The sequence below is a fragment of the Aethalodelphis obliquidens genome, unplaced genomic scaffold, assembly GCF_003676395.1.
Source record: "Aethalodelphis obliquidens isolate GAN/ISIS:26980383/991018 unplaced genomic scaffold, ASM367639v1 scaffold8, whole genome shotgun sequence".
In the NCBI taxonomy this organism is placed as follows: domain Eukaryota; kingdom Metazoa; phylum Chordata; class Mammalia; order Artiodactyla; family Delphinidae; genus Aethalodelphis; species Aethalodelphis obliquidens.
Window position 1 is genome coordinate 26,989,663 of NW_020837952.1, and position 17,176 is coordinate 27,006,838.

General features: G+C 35.5%; 2 protein-coding genes across 2 annotated transcripts in view; one reads left to right on the forward strand and one right to left on the reverse strand.

Annotated features, from left to right (window-relative positions):
- PTPRQ (protein tyrosine phosphatase receptor type Q) overlaps positions 1-17,176 on the forward strand; it is a 192,189-nt gene that overhangs the window by 138,824 nt on the left and 36,189 nt on the right. The window contains exons 33-35 of the mRNA XM_027108215.1: positions 1,783-1,856; positions 11,073-11,172; positions 13,650-13,778. Of these exons, the coding sequence (XP_026964016.1) occupies positions 1,783-1,856; positions 11,073-11,172; positions 13,650-13,778 (303 nt within the window). The remainder of the gene's footprint in view (positions 1-1,782; positions 1,857-11,072; positions 11,173-13,649; positions 13,779-17,176) is intronic.
- Positions 1,112-17,176, reverse strand: part of LIN7A (lin-7 cell polarity scaffold A) — a 378,990-nt gene continuing 362,925 nt past the window's right edge. The window contains exon 11 of the mRNA XM_027107104.1: positions 1,112-4,084. The gene's annotated coding sequence lies outside the window, so the exon portion shown is untranslated. The remainder of the gene's footprint in view (positions 4,085-17,176) is intronic.

Below are 17,176 nucleotides of genomic sequence, written 5' to 3' on the forward strand. Positions count from 1 at the left end.
AATATGAAAAATGTGCAAATTGGAGAACACAGGTAGAATTTAATTCTTTCTGTAAAGGGCAATGTGACTAATGTGTACTATTTTGTGTTTTTCACTCATTTCTCTGCCATGCATGCTAATGTCAGGTTTTTAGAAACATGATCCTCGTCTTTCAGTTAATTATGGCTTCAGTTTACCTCAGTCATAGCAATCATTTTCAGCTTTTCATACTATCAGACAACTGAATGAGGAATTGAAATCTTTACAATTCACTTTAATATTTGGTATTGTATAGATTATAATAACCTAATATAAAAACCAATGCTGATATGTTAGCTTTATTAAATGCTTTGCTAAATTGGTTATTTTTCTCCTACTAAATTGACTGTTATTTTGTGTCATGACTATAATTTTTTAATTATTTAAATTATTTAATTTTCAAAATACAATTTTTACTAAATTTGAAAAATACAGCTATTTTCATTTTTGCCTGCTAAAGCACTGTTAAGTTCTTCATAAACATCCTAGGACAAGTTAACATTAGAAAAGTTAGAGAAGTTAGGCATTTGAAAAAAGAATGCTCTATTATCTGTTTTTAAGTACAATTACTTGGGTCACTAAGTTATGGCCTGAAATTAATCATCATACGATAACAGTTACAGAAATGATATACCACAAAGTTTAATATTTATCCAAGAATTGTTGATTTTACATTTTTTCCAAAACATTTCATATAATCCATAAAATCATAAGAATTTGAGAAGAGTAGGGATTAAATTATGAAGTACAATTTATTAATATAGATTGGTTTTATATTTTAAAATTCTTGTAGGTTCATAGTTTTGTTTTTTTAAAGGTTTCCTTTTTTAAATAAATTTATTTATTTTTGGCTGCGTTGGGTCTTCGTTACTGCCCCCGGGCTTTCTCTAGTTGTGGCGAGCGGGGGCTACGCTTCGTTGCGGTGCGCAGGCTTCTCTCCATGGTGGCTTCTCTTGTTGCAGAGCATGGACTCTAGGAGCACGGACTTCAGTAGTTGTGGCATGCAGCCTCAGTAGTTGTGGCTCGTGAGCTCTAGAGCACAGGCTCAGTAGCTGTGGTGCACGGGCTTAGTTGGTCCAAGGCCTGTGGGATCTTCCTGGACTGGGGCTTGAACCCATGTCCCCTACATTGGCAGGCAGATTCTTAACCACTGTGCCACCAGGGAAGTCCCATAGTTTTAAAATAAGGTAAATTTCGGTTGTCTCTGTGGTGACAGAATCAACCAGTGATTTTTAAGATTGACTTTCTTCTGCATCCATCTTGTATTTCATATGTCATGAAAGCACAGAAAGTGAAAAGTGCACACTCGGAATTAAGAAGCACTGTTCTTCATTTGTTTATATTTGAACAGGATGAGTTTTATATGCCTATTCTAAATCTGGCTTATTGGCATTTTCCAAGGTGGCTGAGGTATAACAGTTATTATGCTTTATATTTATAAAGTGTGCTTGTGCAGACATTCAGTGGTTTCATCCAAATAAATCCATGAAGGAGGTGATCTACTTCATTTGATTAACCTGCTGACTCTTCATGAGTCTGGTCAAATTTTTGGTCACTCTCTCATGAAGTTCAAGAGGTCCATGTACAAGATAATTTCAAGTAAAGATATTATTTATTTGTCCTGATGGTGACTGATTTCCAAGTTTACGCTTTGTAAGTTAACTTTCTCTTTAACAAAACTGTCTTTTTCACAGCCATTTGTTAAATTATTCATAGAAAAAAAAAAGTCATATGGTATGTAAATTGTTGTTTTTTATTTCATAGGTTTAAATTTAGAGCCACAAATGTCATGGGACAATTTACTGACTCTGATTACTCTGATCCTGTTAAGACTTTAGGTAAGACATATTTTGTAGTTAATTTCATTTATAATCTCAACACGCTAATCACAGCTGTAACATTCATTAGTAAATGTATTAAGCCATGACGAATGTTCTCAAGGATAAAATCATTTCAAGGTTAATTATCCTAAGGAAAAAATAGTATTTATAATACTCTTTTAAGTGATGGACATTCCATCTATTCAAATCTGGACATAGACTTCAATATGGTATTTGGTCTAGGCTGATGTGTGGAATATTACACTAAGCAAATATTTATTTGGCTGTTGAATATGTAATCTTATATGTAAAACATTTTTACTTCATAAAAAAAGAAAAAGGATTATGGAAACTTTCCTGAAATAATCCTAAAAGATAGAAGCCTACCTGTCTTTTTAAATTTTATTTTCTTTCTGATCAACTCTGAGTTTTTCAATCATATACACCCAGTCAGGCCTGAATAAAACATCAATACAATTTAGTCAGATGCAAGTATATTTCTTCTTCTTCCTTTTCTCCCCCTTCCTCTCCCCCTCCTGCTCTCCCTACTATGGCTACTACTTCTTCTCTTCTCCCTCCTCCCCTCGTCCTTCTTCACCACCAACCTATCTAACATTAAATATTCTGGGCCAGACATACTCTGAGGCTCTTTGTATGTATTCACTGATGGGCTCTTCACAGCTGTCCTTTAATTTAGGTCAGTGGTTCTCAACCAGTGATTTTACTCTCCAGGGGACATTAGGCAATGTCTGGAGCCATTTTTGGTTGGGTTGTCACAATTGTGCAGGCTGAGCTAGTGGCATCTAGTGAGCGGGGAGGCCAGGGATGCTGCTACCTATCCTACAGTGCATAGGACAGCCCCTCCAGCAAAGCGTTATCTAACCCACAGTCAATAGTGCTGAGGTTCAGAAACCCTGTTAGGTGTCAGTGTTAGTTCCACTTTACAGACGAGGAAACCGCGGTCCAGATTAAGTAATTACGTGGCTCTGCCGGCACAAATTTTGCAACCATTACAATACAAATGCAGGATTTAGACCTGGATTCAAATCTTGGCTCTACCACTTGAGAAAATAATTTCTATAAACCTCAGTTTCCTTGTTTGGAAAATGGTGATATTACCTGCCTTGAAAGATCTGTGTAAAATAATATAGGTAAAGATATTAATATTTTATAGTTATAAAGTGTGCAATGCTTAATAGCTTCTTTTTGGATGAGTTATAAGGGAAGATTTTAAAAATATATTTCCTTAGGAGAAATTGTTTCCCTAGGACTTCTCTGAGTAAATCACAGCTTTCTGTTTCCTCTGTGTCAGGCTCTGAGAGTGTGGAACTTTGTGTGTTGTTCTGATCCACAGTATATCATGAATGCAATAGATTTCAGTGATAGTTATGGCTGGAAGAAGACGGAAAATGTTCCACCCTTTTCAGTTAGAAATTCTCATCTGGTTGTGGAACATTAATTGTATAAACCAGTTTCTGCAGCCTCCACTTAGTTAAGGAAACTTTGGACCTTGAAGAAATGAAGGGGCACACGGTTTGCTACATTAATGTTTATAGGGGAATAACATAGATTTCGTTGGCTGTGCTGTCTGCTTAAATTCCATAAAATCACTGGTTTGACTAATTTTACGTAATCATTTTTAAATCAGCTGACTAGACTTGTGGTTTTGGAGTTGTGTCAAGCGTTTCTGCATTTGATAGGTGAGTTTATCACACCCTGACACCACCACAGTAAATGTTTTGATGGCATCAACTTAACTTCCTTTAGGTTACAGCATTCAGAAACTACGTATTATCACAGCTAAATGGTGACCCGGTATATTTACCGATGGAAGATAAGAAACATAGTACAAGTGGATTAGCTCATATGTCTTAGAGAGATGATATTTTGGGGATGCGGTGCTAAAAAGAGATCACTTTGTTGTGTTGTTTGCTGTGTGCTGTTCATCTCATAGCTTGCTGGTTTTATGTAGATTATGGATATGAGGACAACATATTCAGCCAATTATCTGAAAGGTAAAGTTGAGACATCTAGGTTAATAGGAATGAAAGAAGAGGGAAACCAAGCATCAGGAACCATGGTGTACAGGGACGTGATTCCCAGATTCTGCTAAATGGCTTCCCTTTGGCCAAGGATGGGCCTCATCCATCACTTCGGCCACAGGTAGTCTCAAGATGTCCCTCAGCGACGGTCTTCTCTTTCTTTCTTTGTCTCTCAGCCAAGGCAGTGGAATACAATAAGTAATTCTAGAAGATAGAAGAAATACACCATCAGTTCTCTGATTCCCCTTTTGGAATCATCACCACCACCCAAGTCATCCAGGTGCTAATGTTTGTGTGCCCTGGTAACAGCAGGAGTATAAGGCGATGTAAGATGTATAATGAACGGCAGAGCACCAGATCCTGTCAAGGTCAGAATAGGAGGGACTAGGGAAACACAGGCTGGGCACAGTCAGTGAAATGCCATTGGGTTGGTAAGGGGTTGTGACAAGGAAGAGTCCCACGTATCTACAATCAATTTTTCAGGGTTCATATGCTATTTGGAGACCAGTGACACCAGGATAGCCTTTCAGGCTCCTCCTTAGGGTGGCCTCCCATGGGCTCTCTCCTGATAGATAGCAGCTTTATAATAGGAGTTTGCTCTCTAATGCTTATTCCAATTGACCACATAAAATTCTGCTATCTAGATAGTTATTTGTAGCTAGGAACACAGTGCCGGGCAGGAGTGGAGGAAATTAAAAGGAGTGCAACCCTCAGTTGTGGTGAAATGAAATGTTCAGATTTGGAATATGGTGTGTACCACAGGAGCAGAATTCCTTGATGTCCATCAAAGTAGCCCAGTCATTTTGCTGGTTAATGGATGTAACACCATCGATTTCTGGCCTCATATTAATTTTCTACCTGGCTATTGGAGATTGTGGTTCTGTGTATATCAGATTCACTCTTGAGTCAGGAACCAAAGAACACCCTCCAGAAAAGGTGCTGGTCTATAATTGGCATTAATAAAAGGCCATGGAGTCATAGAGTTTTTGGGAAAAGAACATTGCCAAGGAGGATATAGTAGAAGGACCCAAAAAGGAAATAAAGTTGACTGTTTCTACAGTGGGCAGTGGTCAATGGTGAGAATGGTTTCATGGCTATAAGAATGGAGGCAAGCAAATAGTAAAATGCATTGGTGCCATCGTAAGCATACAAAGGATGATTGAGTCCTTTTTTTCTCTCAAACATGTCATGTATTGGGATATAGGACAGCATTTGCAACAGGCTAGTGGCTCCCCGCATTTCTAACAGGTCTGCCCAACACTTAGGTGTGCATCTCACACTTCAGCGAAAAAAGTCTAGGTCCCATCTAGGTCATCAAACCACCAATGGATGTACTGGTATTTTGCACACCACAGGCAAGGAGCTTCAAGTTGAGTCGCCTATCAATACAATCTTAAGGATTTAAGTGCCTTTGCAAAGCTGTGTTTCTAAGTTAGTATAGGACATACATTTACAAGACAGACCATTTTGATAGTGGTTGTGCCTGTCAGAGATATTATTTGGATGTTAAAATTAGGGGCAAAGAATCACTGATGAACTAAAAGGCTTAAGTTTTGGGAAAAAGGCTAACAGCAGTACAAGTAAGAAGGGGCCAGACAGGGCTTTGCTGAGTAAGGATTGATAACCTGGAAGAGGTTTGCACGTTGGGAAATCTTTGTAGCCTGTAGGAATAATGGGAAATGAGATGTGCCATCATTTTGACCCTAAAGAAATACTTACAACTTACTTGATTTTGTTTTCACTCAGGATTGAGCATTAGGATTTTTATTAAGAAAATTCCCAAGAATCCTCCTTAAATTTTTTTTTTAAGAAACCTCCTTAGGCACATCAGTTTATGGAAACTGCTTGTAGGCAATGTTTTGATTGCAAGGTTTAATTATAGAGGATTCCTGTGATTTGAAAACCAGACACTGCTTTCTGCACCTCACAGGGCTTCATTAAAACTGAACAAGTTGAAACCTTAAACCTCATGGCAAAGGCGCTCTGTGATTGTTTTCTTTTGTCATAATACTTCTCATTTAATTACTGTGCTAACAATGAAAAGTTCCAATATGCTCACTTGGGAACAGAGATAGGGAGTCACTATATATTTTTTGCAGCAAAAGGATCACTTGCCCCCGGGACACCAGAGGAGCAGGGGAAGGTTTTATGATGTTAATGAGGCAGTGGCAATGTGATGGTGAACCTCGTAAACTCTGTAGTCAGACAAGCATATTTCAGGCAGTTTTGGCATATATGGAATTTATGTGACCCTGGGTTAGTTACTTAACAAATTAACTTCTGCAATCTTATTTCCAAAATGAGAATAATAATACCTACTTCATAAGCTAACTGGGAGATTAAATCAGATGAATGGACAGATTCCTGACTATGAAATGTTATTAATAAAGATATGAAACATTATTTATGTGACAAGCCCTTTATGAGTTTTTTTGTATATAACCTCATGTATTTTTCACTACAACCCTATAACACGATTTCCTGTTTATAGGTATCCCCAATTTACTGGTAAGAAATCTGAAGCTGGGTCTTTAAGCATCTTGCCCAAGGTTACAGAGCTAGGAAGTGGCAGCACCAGCTTTTAGACCCAGGCAGCCTGACTTCAGGCAGTGCTGTGCTTATAACCACTGTACTGCGTTGCCTGGAAATCACTAAGTGCCCAAGTAGCTTTTGATTTCATTACTATTTCTGATTTTTCTGTTCCCACAGACTTCCTATCTTTGCTGTACCATTTTCTCTTCTCAACATTTTAAATTATTTCTAGCTGTTCTCTTTGCACCTGCTCATCTTAGCTTTCTGAGGCTAACATTCATACATAAGTATACTGTTTTTACACATAAAGATGCAATAATTCCTTTTTGTTTGTTTTAACAATGACTAAGTATGACTTTGCAACCTGGCCACTGTTTATTATCTAATTCTAATATTTTGCCAATATGATGTGTTAAAAAACATTTATTTAGGGTATTTTAATTTACATTTCTTGAATTATGAAATTGAGAACCTTTAGTAAGTTCTTTGTGCAGTATTTGAATATTCTGGATGGCTAATACTGGGCTAAAAGAGAAGAACTTTTTATACTTAAGTTCTGTTATAAGAAGTTATTTTCTTTTAAGATTAATAATAATATTAAGAAGATGATCTTTCATGCAGTAAGTACCTACGTCAAGAGCCAGGCATTGTCCTAGGAGCTTTATAACTCATTTAGTTCAAGCTTCTTAGAGATATAAAGCTGCATTAAAAAGTCGGATCCATAGAGGAGTTTAAATAATGATTATCAAAAGATAATACTATGAAAAATTAGGTAGTGCTTTATAATTATGATTTGCTTAATTACTACAGTAGTACATTCTGTTATGCACATAAAACAATTTAATTTGACCTTTCAATGGATTTTAAGTCTAATCAGGAAATGTACACGTTACAAAAAGAATCATGTTTATATTTTTAAGTGAAAGAGTTTTGTTTTCTGTGAAAGGATTTAGAGAAATGACTTCATTCTGTACTGGTAATGCTCTGTGGGTACATGCATAGCAGTGAATCAAAATTTGTGCTGGACAGTCATAGTACATTTTGTCCCTTCCTAGTAGTACATTTGTAATACATGTGCCCAAAGGATTACCTATTGTTTATTAATACATCATATGTCATTTCCTCACTTCACTTGGCTAGTGCTTTGAAATGGTAATCTAATCTGAAAATTTTTTGTGGTCTATGAAATCATTTTTTCCCCACTAGGTTCCAAGGTCCAGTGACTCAATACTACCTGATAAAGATGATTCTATTCATCTTCATGTTTCCTTTCCCAAGCATATCCAGTTAGGAGTCAGCATGTGAAAATTCATGAAACAAACCATTTATATTTTAATGTATGAAAAAGGTGTATCTAAAATACTTTATGAGCTACATGCCCCTTTAGAGTCTTCTAAATTTAGCTGGAGATTCTAGATGACCATGAAACTCTGATAACTGTTCAAGATTCAGTGTTCATTCAAATCCACCATGCAGAATAGCCACAGAAACTCTTTCATAGTGTTAACATTTCTTAAGCACCAATCCAGGGAAGAAAAGATGAAACATTAACCCCTGCGTATTTTACAGATAGTTAACCTCTTTTGTCACTTTAATACTTTCTACAGTAAAATTATACATTATATAACTTAAAATTGGTTATAATTACTAGTATCAAAATAATTAATAAAATATATTCTTATTTGGTTTAATGCCTAATCTTCAAGCTGAAAATTTTTAATTTCTAATATACTTCAAAAGCGATATTTTTATGTATCAGTAAATTTAGAAAATATTTATTGAGCATTTGCTATGTGCCTGATACTGTTCTCAGGACTTGGAATACAGTTTTGAATACAACAAAGAGTCCTGTCCTCAGGGATCTTACATTCTGGACAGGTAATAAACAATAAGATAATAAATAAATGAATTATAAGATGTTACAAAGGGCTATGGAGAAAAGAAAAAGTAGAACAGAGTGTAGAGGAGGTAGAAGGGGGAAGGCAGGAAGTGAAGGAGTTGCAGCTTTCAATCTTAAATATGGTAATGTCTTAGTCTGCTTGGGCTGCCATAACAACTACTATAGACTGAGTGGCTTAAACAACAGAAGTTTATTTTCTCACAGTTCTGGAGGCAAGAAATCAAAGATAAGGTTCCAGCCACTTCAGTATGTGGTAAGGGCTTTCTTCCTGGCTTGCAGAACGCCTCCTTCTCGCTATGTCCTTATTTGGCCTTTCCTCAGCATGTGCACTCGGAGGGAGAGAACTAGCTTTCTGGTGTCTCTTCTTAAAAGGACGCTAATTCTGTCAGATTAGAGCCCAACCCTTGTGACCTCATATAGCATTAATTACTTCCTTACTCAAATACTGTCACACTGTATTTGTGTTAGGGCTTCAACATATGAATTTTGGAGGGACACATACATTCAGTCCGTAAGAGGTGGTCAGTGTAGGCTTCACTGACTAGGTGATATTTGAGCAAATTCCTCATGGTAATGAAATGGCTACCCAGGCAGATCTATAAGAGAAATACATTTCTATGCACAGGAAGAAGCTGGCCAAAAGCCCTATATCAAGAGTTACCTGGTGTGTCCCAAGAACAATAGGGAGGCCAGTCTGGCTCCAGAGTTGTAAGCAAGGTGGAGATTGGAAGGGAAGTCAAACAGATAACAGGGAACCAGAGGCCATTAACCTATGGCCATAGGCCATTGGAAGGACTTTGGATTTTGTCTGTGAGAGATAAGGAGGATTTTAAGTAGACAGGTAATGTTTTAAAATCATTACTCTTGCTACTATGTTGCGAATAGATGGAAAGAGGACAGGGTGGATACAGGAAGACTTGTTAGGTGTCCATACGACAATTCATGCAAAACAGGATGGTGGCCTTGATCAGGATGCTTGCAGCAGAGGTAGTGAGAAGTGAGTAGAGCGTACACGAAAGTTTTGTATAATGAACCCCCAAATACCTATTAATTAAATTTAATAACTTTTAATGGTTTGCCACATGTTTTAATTTTGTTTCTGAAGTATTTTAAAGTAAATCACAGAAAGCATTATATATTCCACTCCAAAACAGTTTAGCATATTTCTCTAATAAGTATGTTATATTGTTGCAGTTCAACAAAATTAATGATAAATCCTTGATATTATGTAAAACTATATATATATATATATATATATATATATATATATAGTTTCAAAGCATCCTCTGATTTTTTTCTTTGTAGTTTGTTTAAAACAGGATCAAGAGGTTCCATATTTTGAATTTGTCTGATTGCTTTTTATTGGTGTCATTAACTCCTTTTCCTACTTTCTTATAAATTAGAGATAAGATCTAAAGGTTTGAATATTCACAATGAACATTTTTGGCAGGGCTACTTTACAGGTGTTGCTGGGTAGATCAAAATACCTCACATCAGGAGGTGTATAATACCTGGTTGTCACATTTTCAGTGATGTTAAAATTGATCAGTAAGTTTAGTGGTAATGACAGAAGGACCTTTCACTGGAAAGTTGTTTTTTCCCTTGTTATAACCAGCAAATAATCTGTGAGATGATAGTTTGACATTCCCTAAATATCCAGATGCCTTTCAACCTTCCTCCTAGTCATTTAGAGATACACTTATGATTGTTACCTGAGTCAATTATTTCATTAGGAATGCAAAATTAATTTCTAATTTTATTATTTCTTCCACATTTATTAAACAGAATTCTCCTCTAATAAGGAGCTTTATCTCCTTAACTGGGGCTATTTTTTAATTCATAAAAAACAGTTCATATGAGAAAGCCACGGGAAAAAAATGCTTCATTTTCTCTCTTTAATTACAAATTTTTAGAGTAAAAAAAGAGTTGTTTAGCTAAAACCAGAGGTTACAAATTAGTACCTTTTTGGTTTTAATTTTCATTTCTCTTTCATTGAATAATATTAGAACTCATGGATTTTTATATTGAATCTATTTCAATCAATTTCAGTTTTTATTCATTATAAAGTTTAAATTGTGCCATCTTTGGCCACCTCTTCAAGATGATCTTTTGTTCTTTCCATACCATTAGGCTTTGACCATTTCTTAGCTTTCTTGCCCCATTAGATATCCCAAATTCCTTTTGTTCCCTAATCACACTTTGGAATTACTATCTCTCCAAGTTTCCCTAGTTTCTTTTAGTGAAAAACATAGAGCCAACAGGATTTCCTCAGAGATTTTGGATGTGTTCTATGAAAGAGAAAGTCAAGTATGACTCCAAGATTTTTGGCTTGAGCAACTAGAACAATGGAGTTGCCATCGACTAAGATGTAGAAAGATGCAGTTGAAAGGAGGGAAGAATAGGAGTTCAGCTTTGGAAATTCTGATTTTTAAAATTTAATTACACTTCTAAATAAAGATATATCATAGGCAATTGGATATACAGGTCGGGAGTTCCTTAGATTACAGTTAAGTAGTCATCATCATATAGATGAAAATTAAAACCATGAGGCTGCACAGGTTCACCAAAGATGTGAGTTTAAATAGAAAAAAAGAAGAGCACCAAGGATTGAGCTCCAAAGTTAGAAGATCTAGGAGAAGAGAAACACATCTGTACACTTCATTAGCATTATTGAGAAATATGCCAAATTTTTTCCTGTATTTTGAGACCCAATGTAGTATTACATATAATAATAATGATTTTATATGTCTTCCTCTTCAGGTGAAGGGCTTTCAGAAAGATCTGTAGAGATTATACTCTCAGTCACTTTGTGTATCCTTTCAATTATTCTTCTTGGAACAGCTGTTTTTGCATTTGCAAGGTAAGACTTATTTGTACTTATTCCTAAGATGCTTTATGGACATCATTCAGTCATGGCCCAATCAGGAGACAGAGCCACAATGGTTACTTTAATGAGAAACATTTAATAATATGTTAACTAGTAAAAATAGTTAACAACTGAAGGGGGTAAGAGAAAACACTAAGGGATCCAGAAGTAGCAAGTGCAACAAAGCTACTCTCTCTAGGCTAAGGAAGAGTGGACAATAGAGGAACAAAGAACTAGAAGAAATCTCACTCCCAAGTTTGACATGGAATGGCTACCACAGACACACGCAGCCCTATCACCTACGTTTGTGCAAAGAAATATGACAGAGGAAGGGCTGGAGCTGATCTGTAGAAGCTACCCATCGTTACTGGAGAGTTGGCAGGCTGGAATCGGACAGTGGAAGCAGCCCACTCTTGCCTGATCGCGTGGGTGGGCTGGAGCTACCTGGAATCCTTCACTGATGCAGAGAGCATGAACTTAAGAGGCAGCTAGTGCTCACCCAGGTGGGCTGCTGGGCTTCCACAATGAATAAGAATATTGCAGCGCTAGAACACTTGAGGGAAGTATCTCCCTGTCCCTATTGCCTTGCAGGATGACTGCAGTGTCCTCTATTGACAAAGTTTAACGTCTAGCCAGCTGGCAAAGGAGAAATGTTAGAGTCTAACTTCAGTATCACAAAGCAGGGCAAAGAAGTGTGGACGTAGAGCTGAGAGACAAAGTGGTAACCCAAAAGCAGAAGCTGCCAGGCTTTCTCCATCTTTTTGAATATTTTATAACTCTGATAGGGTTAATTGAAAAATATTTTAATCAGGTCTAAATTTCAGATTTTATACAGAAGAGATCACTTTTCCAGTAAGAACACTTAAAACATGTCCAACTTCCTTATACGGTGGGCCCCTTTCTCACGTTTACTTTATCAAAATGTCTGTACTGTGTTTTCCAAGTGTTTTTTTCAAATTCTCGGTATCAGTCTCTTAAAATTTCCCTTGTTTACAGGACCTCAGGGGAAGCCTTAGTTGTGATCCTAAAATTAGTTTCATAAGGTAGATTGCCGAGTTAAAGGGACCTTACATTTGTAAAAATAACTATTATGCTAATTTCCTAAGTAGCTCAATAGGCTCTATTTTATCCGAAGAATGGTGTCCTGTATTCTGTTTCATCTTGTATCTTTTAAATTATCATTTTGATGGATAATTTGAAGGGCTCTTGAAAGATATTTTTCTTATACCAGAAAGTGTTCTCAGATTCAGCCAGAAGATGGTGAGAGGCGGTCGTTATTTTAGGCACTTCTAAAGTTATGTTGTGTAATATATGGTCCTTGTCCCTGAGGGATGTGCATCCACCATATTGATATCGTTTTCCTGCTCTAAAATCATTTCTTTATAGGATGAACTCGTTTTGTGGGCAGGAAATGGGCCCCTCTTATTCCCTGCAACTTTCCTACATACGGCTCTTCAGCCAACAGAGTCTGTTCTCACCTGAACATTCCGTCAGTTTTCATACAACTCTGCTTTTGTTCAGTCAGCTGGAAATGTGCTTCCTCCTCCTTCTGATTCTGGAACACTCAAGTCAAATCCTACTTTTTATTTCCTCTAAATACTAATAGTTGTAATCACTTATATAACATTTTATAACTAATCAATTACTGTTTTAGGAGTTGTAATTTGACTTTTTTTCTCTTTTGTTATGCTTTTTCTACATTTAGATCCTACTTCTCAACTAAATTATGTCCTTGAGGATAAGGACCATATTTTATACTTCCTATATCATCCTCAACACATAAATCATAATAAATGTTAAATGTTTGAAGTGCAAAAGATACATAGAATAGCTAAATATTACTTTATAATATACCGTACTATGTCATATAAAAATAAACATGTAAAAGGGCTCAAAATGAAGAGACTTTGATTTGATTCGCAGATGCATGTGATTTTAATTTTGAACCTGAGTTTTCTGGTTATATATTATATTCTTAATTACATAATCTGTATAGTTATATTATACTTAGATATTACATATTTGACAATATTTTTATAAAAGCCAATGAGACAATTCAAAACACATTTTTATGTATTTTCACGTTATGTAAAAACAATGGAGCATTGTCTTTTAGCACTGGTGCTGATAGCAGTGAGCTATGTCCACACTGGCATATTTCCTTTTTATGACAAACATATGAGACAGCTTGAGGGAGGAGCAACAAGCTCACAGCCTCAGTCTCATTTGCTCTGTATTTTAAATGTGCCAATGGCTCAGGCCTTGATGAACTAATTCTCATTAAAAGCAGCATGTTAAAAAATTATAGAATACATTCTGTGGAATTAAAACAGGAAAGAGTTGAGTAGCTGCAAATTTGCAACATACTCAGGGAAGTGATCCCAACAAAGAAATTATCTGACTAATGTCTTAAGAAAACTAAATATAATTTCATATGCTTTCTATGATATTCCCTTCTTGGACTTTATTAGAATTCGACAGAAGCAGAAAGAAGGTGGGACATATTCTCCTCGGGATGCAGAAATTATTGACACTAAATTCAACCTAGATCAGCTCATCACAGTGGCAGACCTGGAACTGAAGGACGAGAGATTAACGCGGTGAGCACTCCTCTGGGCGAACAGTGGTCCAGAGGGCCCGGAGCCATGACCCTATTCTGACCTATGCTTGTTGGAAGTGTTTGTGGGGCTCCTATTTACACAGGTCGCAGAGATCTTCTTTCAAAGGGTGACCTCCATCTTCTACACACTTCTCACTGGTGTTCGGAGAATCAATCTTCCTAGTACTTTCGAGTTCAATAGGAACCTTGGACTATAATGTTCAACCAAGCTTTTTTTTCCTGAGACAAATATTTGTACACATTAAATCTTTAAAATTATATTTAATAATTCACTTCAGATGACAGGTTTTTTTTACATTGGATTTCCTGGAGGTGTCCACATTTTTTGATCACAAATTTAAATTAAATTTGTAACCACTTGATATTGTTTATATCATTTTTATAAAAGCCTGTCTTATGCCTCCTTATTTTAGTATAAAATGACATTAGAAGTCTAAATTGTGTATTAACACTTCATTTTTTTAAATTGCTTAGTATTTAAGAATTAAATACAAAGTTAAAATTACCTTTGAAAGGAAAAGTAAAAATATGTATACTAAATATGTCATCAATATGTATTGGAAATAGAATGCTTAATTGTAAAGATAAATTATTCAAAATGTTGGCACATTTGAAAAACTTATATTAAGATAATTCACCAAATTCTTTTATATTTTTTTTGCTTGTTCAGTGATTGATAGTTTTTTCTTTTTCCAAATTCTTAATAAAAACTATCATCAGGTTGTCTTAACAAGTTTCAATTCTTACGAGATCCAATGTTTTGTGATGCTTACAAGCACATGACAGTTGTTACAAAGTACCTGCACAGCTGTGCTGAATTTTAGAAATTGTTACCAACTCTGAAAATATGGCATCAAAGGTCTTAAACTTAAAAAGGAATTAATCATTTATAGTTGTCATTTACCAAAGTTGGTCTTTACCTGATAGATTGACTTTGCAAAAATATTTCCAGTATGTCTAAAAATATCTACGTGCTATACGTAGATATACGTATAAGTATATATACGTGCTATAGAGGGAAGTGTCATCTGATAAGCAGGGTCCTTCCAAATGCGACAAAATGAAAGTTATTCAGTTTTATCAGTAAATTACAAAGAAATTTGGTTTGTTGGATATGAAAACTTCTTTATATTTATCTACATTTGTTTATGTTCCAATACAGGTTGTTCCTATCTAAAATGGATAGTGCTCCAAAGACTATGTGTAAGATGGTTATATATTAAGCAGGACATAGTTTTCCACATGAAAGATCAACCGATTTTCAGGGTAACCTGTCGAAGTTAAATCATATCATAGCAACAATAGAGCATTACTAGTATTAGGCTCTGTGTCTCAGTTCTATAAGGGTCATACTGCATAGTAAAAGGAAGTTTCTTCTCCTTTACCCCTGTGGGCCCAACTGCCTTTCCACACTGCTTTCTGAGTTCAGGCCTGGGATCTCCATCTCTTTCTTCTACAAGTGAAAGTATACAAGGGATAGAACTTCAAATCTCTGAGTGCAATTAATTTTAGTTTCTTGAACAATTTAGTTGAATCTGTTCATACTCAAACGTGAATTTCTAAGTGCCCAAACAATTTTACAGCATTTTTTAAAGATTCTTTATTAATCCCCCAAAAGTCTCTAGTAAGTAGATCTTTAGGAGTTATAATACAGTAGTGAAAAAAAAAGCCAGTCAGTATTGGAGAAAGTATTCTTTTTCGAGGAGGTTACCATTCTATAGAGGCTATGTGAAGTCAGATCCCCTAAGCTCTGTGTGTTTTCACAGCTTGCCCCCTACTCCACTGCTGAACACAGCCATTATCAAAAAGGGATAAGATATATATTTTTTAAACAATGACTGTCATGACAGCTAATGGAAAAGGTGGGCAAAGACTGTATAGATTGTTTATTATCGGGTACTTATAATTCAGGGACAGCCTTATTTAACCTTGACTCATTTATTTTCCTGTTCCATGTTTATTTATATATATGTCACTTTATTTGTACATGGATGTACAATTGCCTTTAAAGTATATTTCAAACAATTTTATCTGTTTTTGCATATAAAAAACGGGTATGTATTACCACTAGTCATAGCACACTTAGAAATTTTAGTTTTCATGCTTTTTGCTTTCTCATTTACTTGTTATGATTCTAGTACTCGTGACTGTAAAAACTTTCTCATTGGTAATTCCAATGGCACATACTAATATGATTTGCTTTATTACAGAAATTTATTAAAATAACTATCAAGTGGTTTGGTAGTAATTCTTTTCGTTATAGAGATCTATCTCCAGCTTTATTATTTACTGAAGGTTTTTCATGTTAATAAAGTCACTAATACATTAGACAATAAGACTAGAAAAAACAGTAATTAACAGATTCGTAATTAGCCATGTGCACATATGCATGTGGTCATTCTTCACTGAAGCTCTAAAGCTCTTAACCTGTATTTCAGGTGCTGGAAAATCTGAATCTATTCAAAGCCATACACGTCTGATGAGGGTAGAGCCACAAAGACTAATGGTAGATTCTGAGACAGAAGAACCAAAGAGCTGGAGTTAGCTTCCAAACTGTTGAGTAACTTATGCCATATGTCTTTGTGATTTACGAGAAGGAACTTAGATAATTTCCTTTAAATCTACCCAGTTAACATATGCTCTTTATACCTGAGGCATAGGCTTATTCTTTTCCTTCCAACCTGCCTACTTTCTTGATGCTAATTGGACTTGCAGTTTTCCTCAGTGTTATACGTCTTCGCATGTCCATAACAGAAATGATAAAATATCTAATCAGTAGTTAAAATATTAACTTTAGGGAGTCACCTAGTGGACCAAAAATGGTCATTACAATACTTGGTACTAAATCCCCTTCAGGATTTAGGGTTTTGTGGTTAAGAAATTATTTATTTTATATCTGCCTATATATTTATATACATTTTAAGATTTGTCCTATAATTTTTATATGTATAAACTCTCATCATTTGATTATATCTTATTTCACAAAGAACCTGAAGAAGAATTCTCTCATTCTTCTTCTCTTGAAAGAGAACAAAATTCAAAGATTTAATACTCTATAAATCCATGAGAAAATTCAGAGATATGCCAAGAAAATGTTTTTTAAGTTCTTATTTGGAATGATAATGACATCATTTCATTATGCACATTTTCTATATAAGTTTAGTGAACGCAAGCTTTATTTCTTGGGAAGAATTCTTGATATTTGTGCTCATCTATCCCACATTTACCAGATTAGAAAATAACCCTTGGGTTTTGCTATTTGATAAACAAATGAACAAAACAACGTTTTGTGATGGCTCCTTCAAAACACAGCCATTAACACAATGAAGTGAGAAACATTTCTAGGAGGAAATATTAGCAAGATGAGCATACACACAC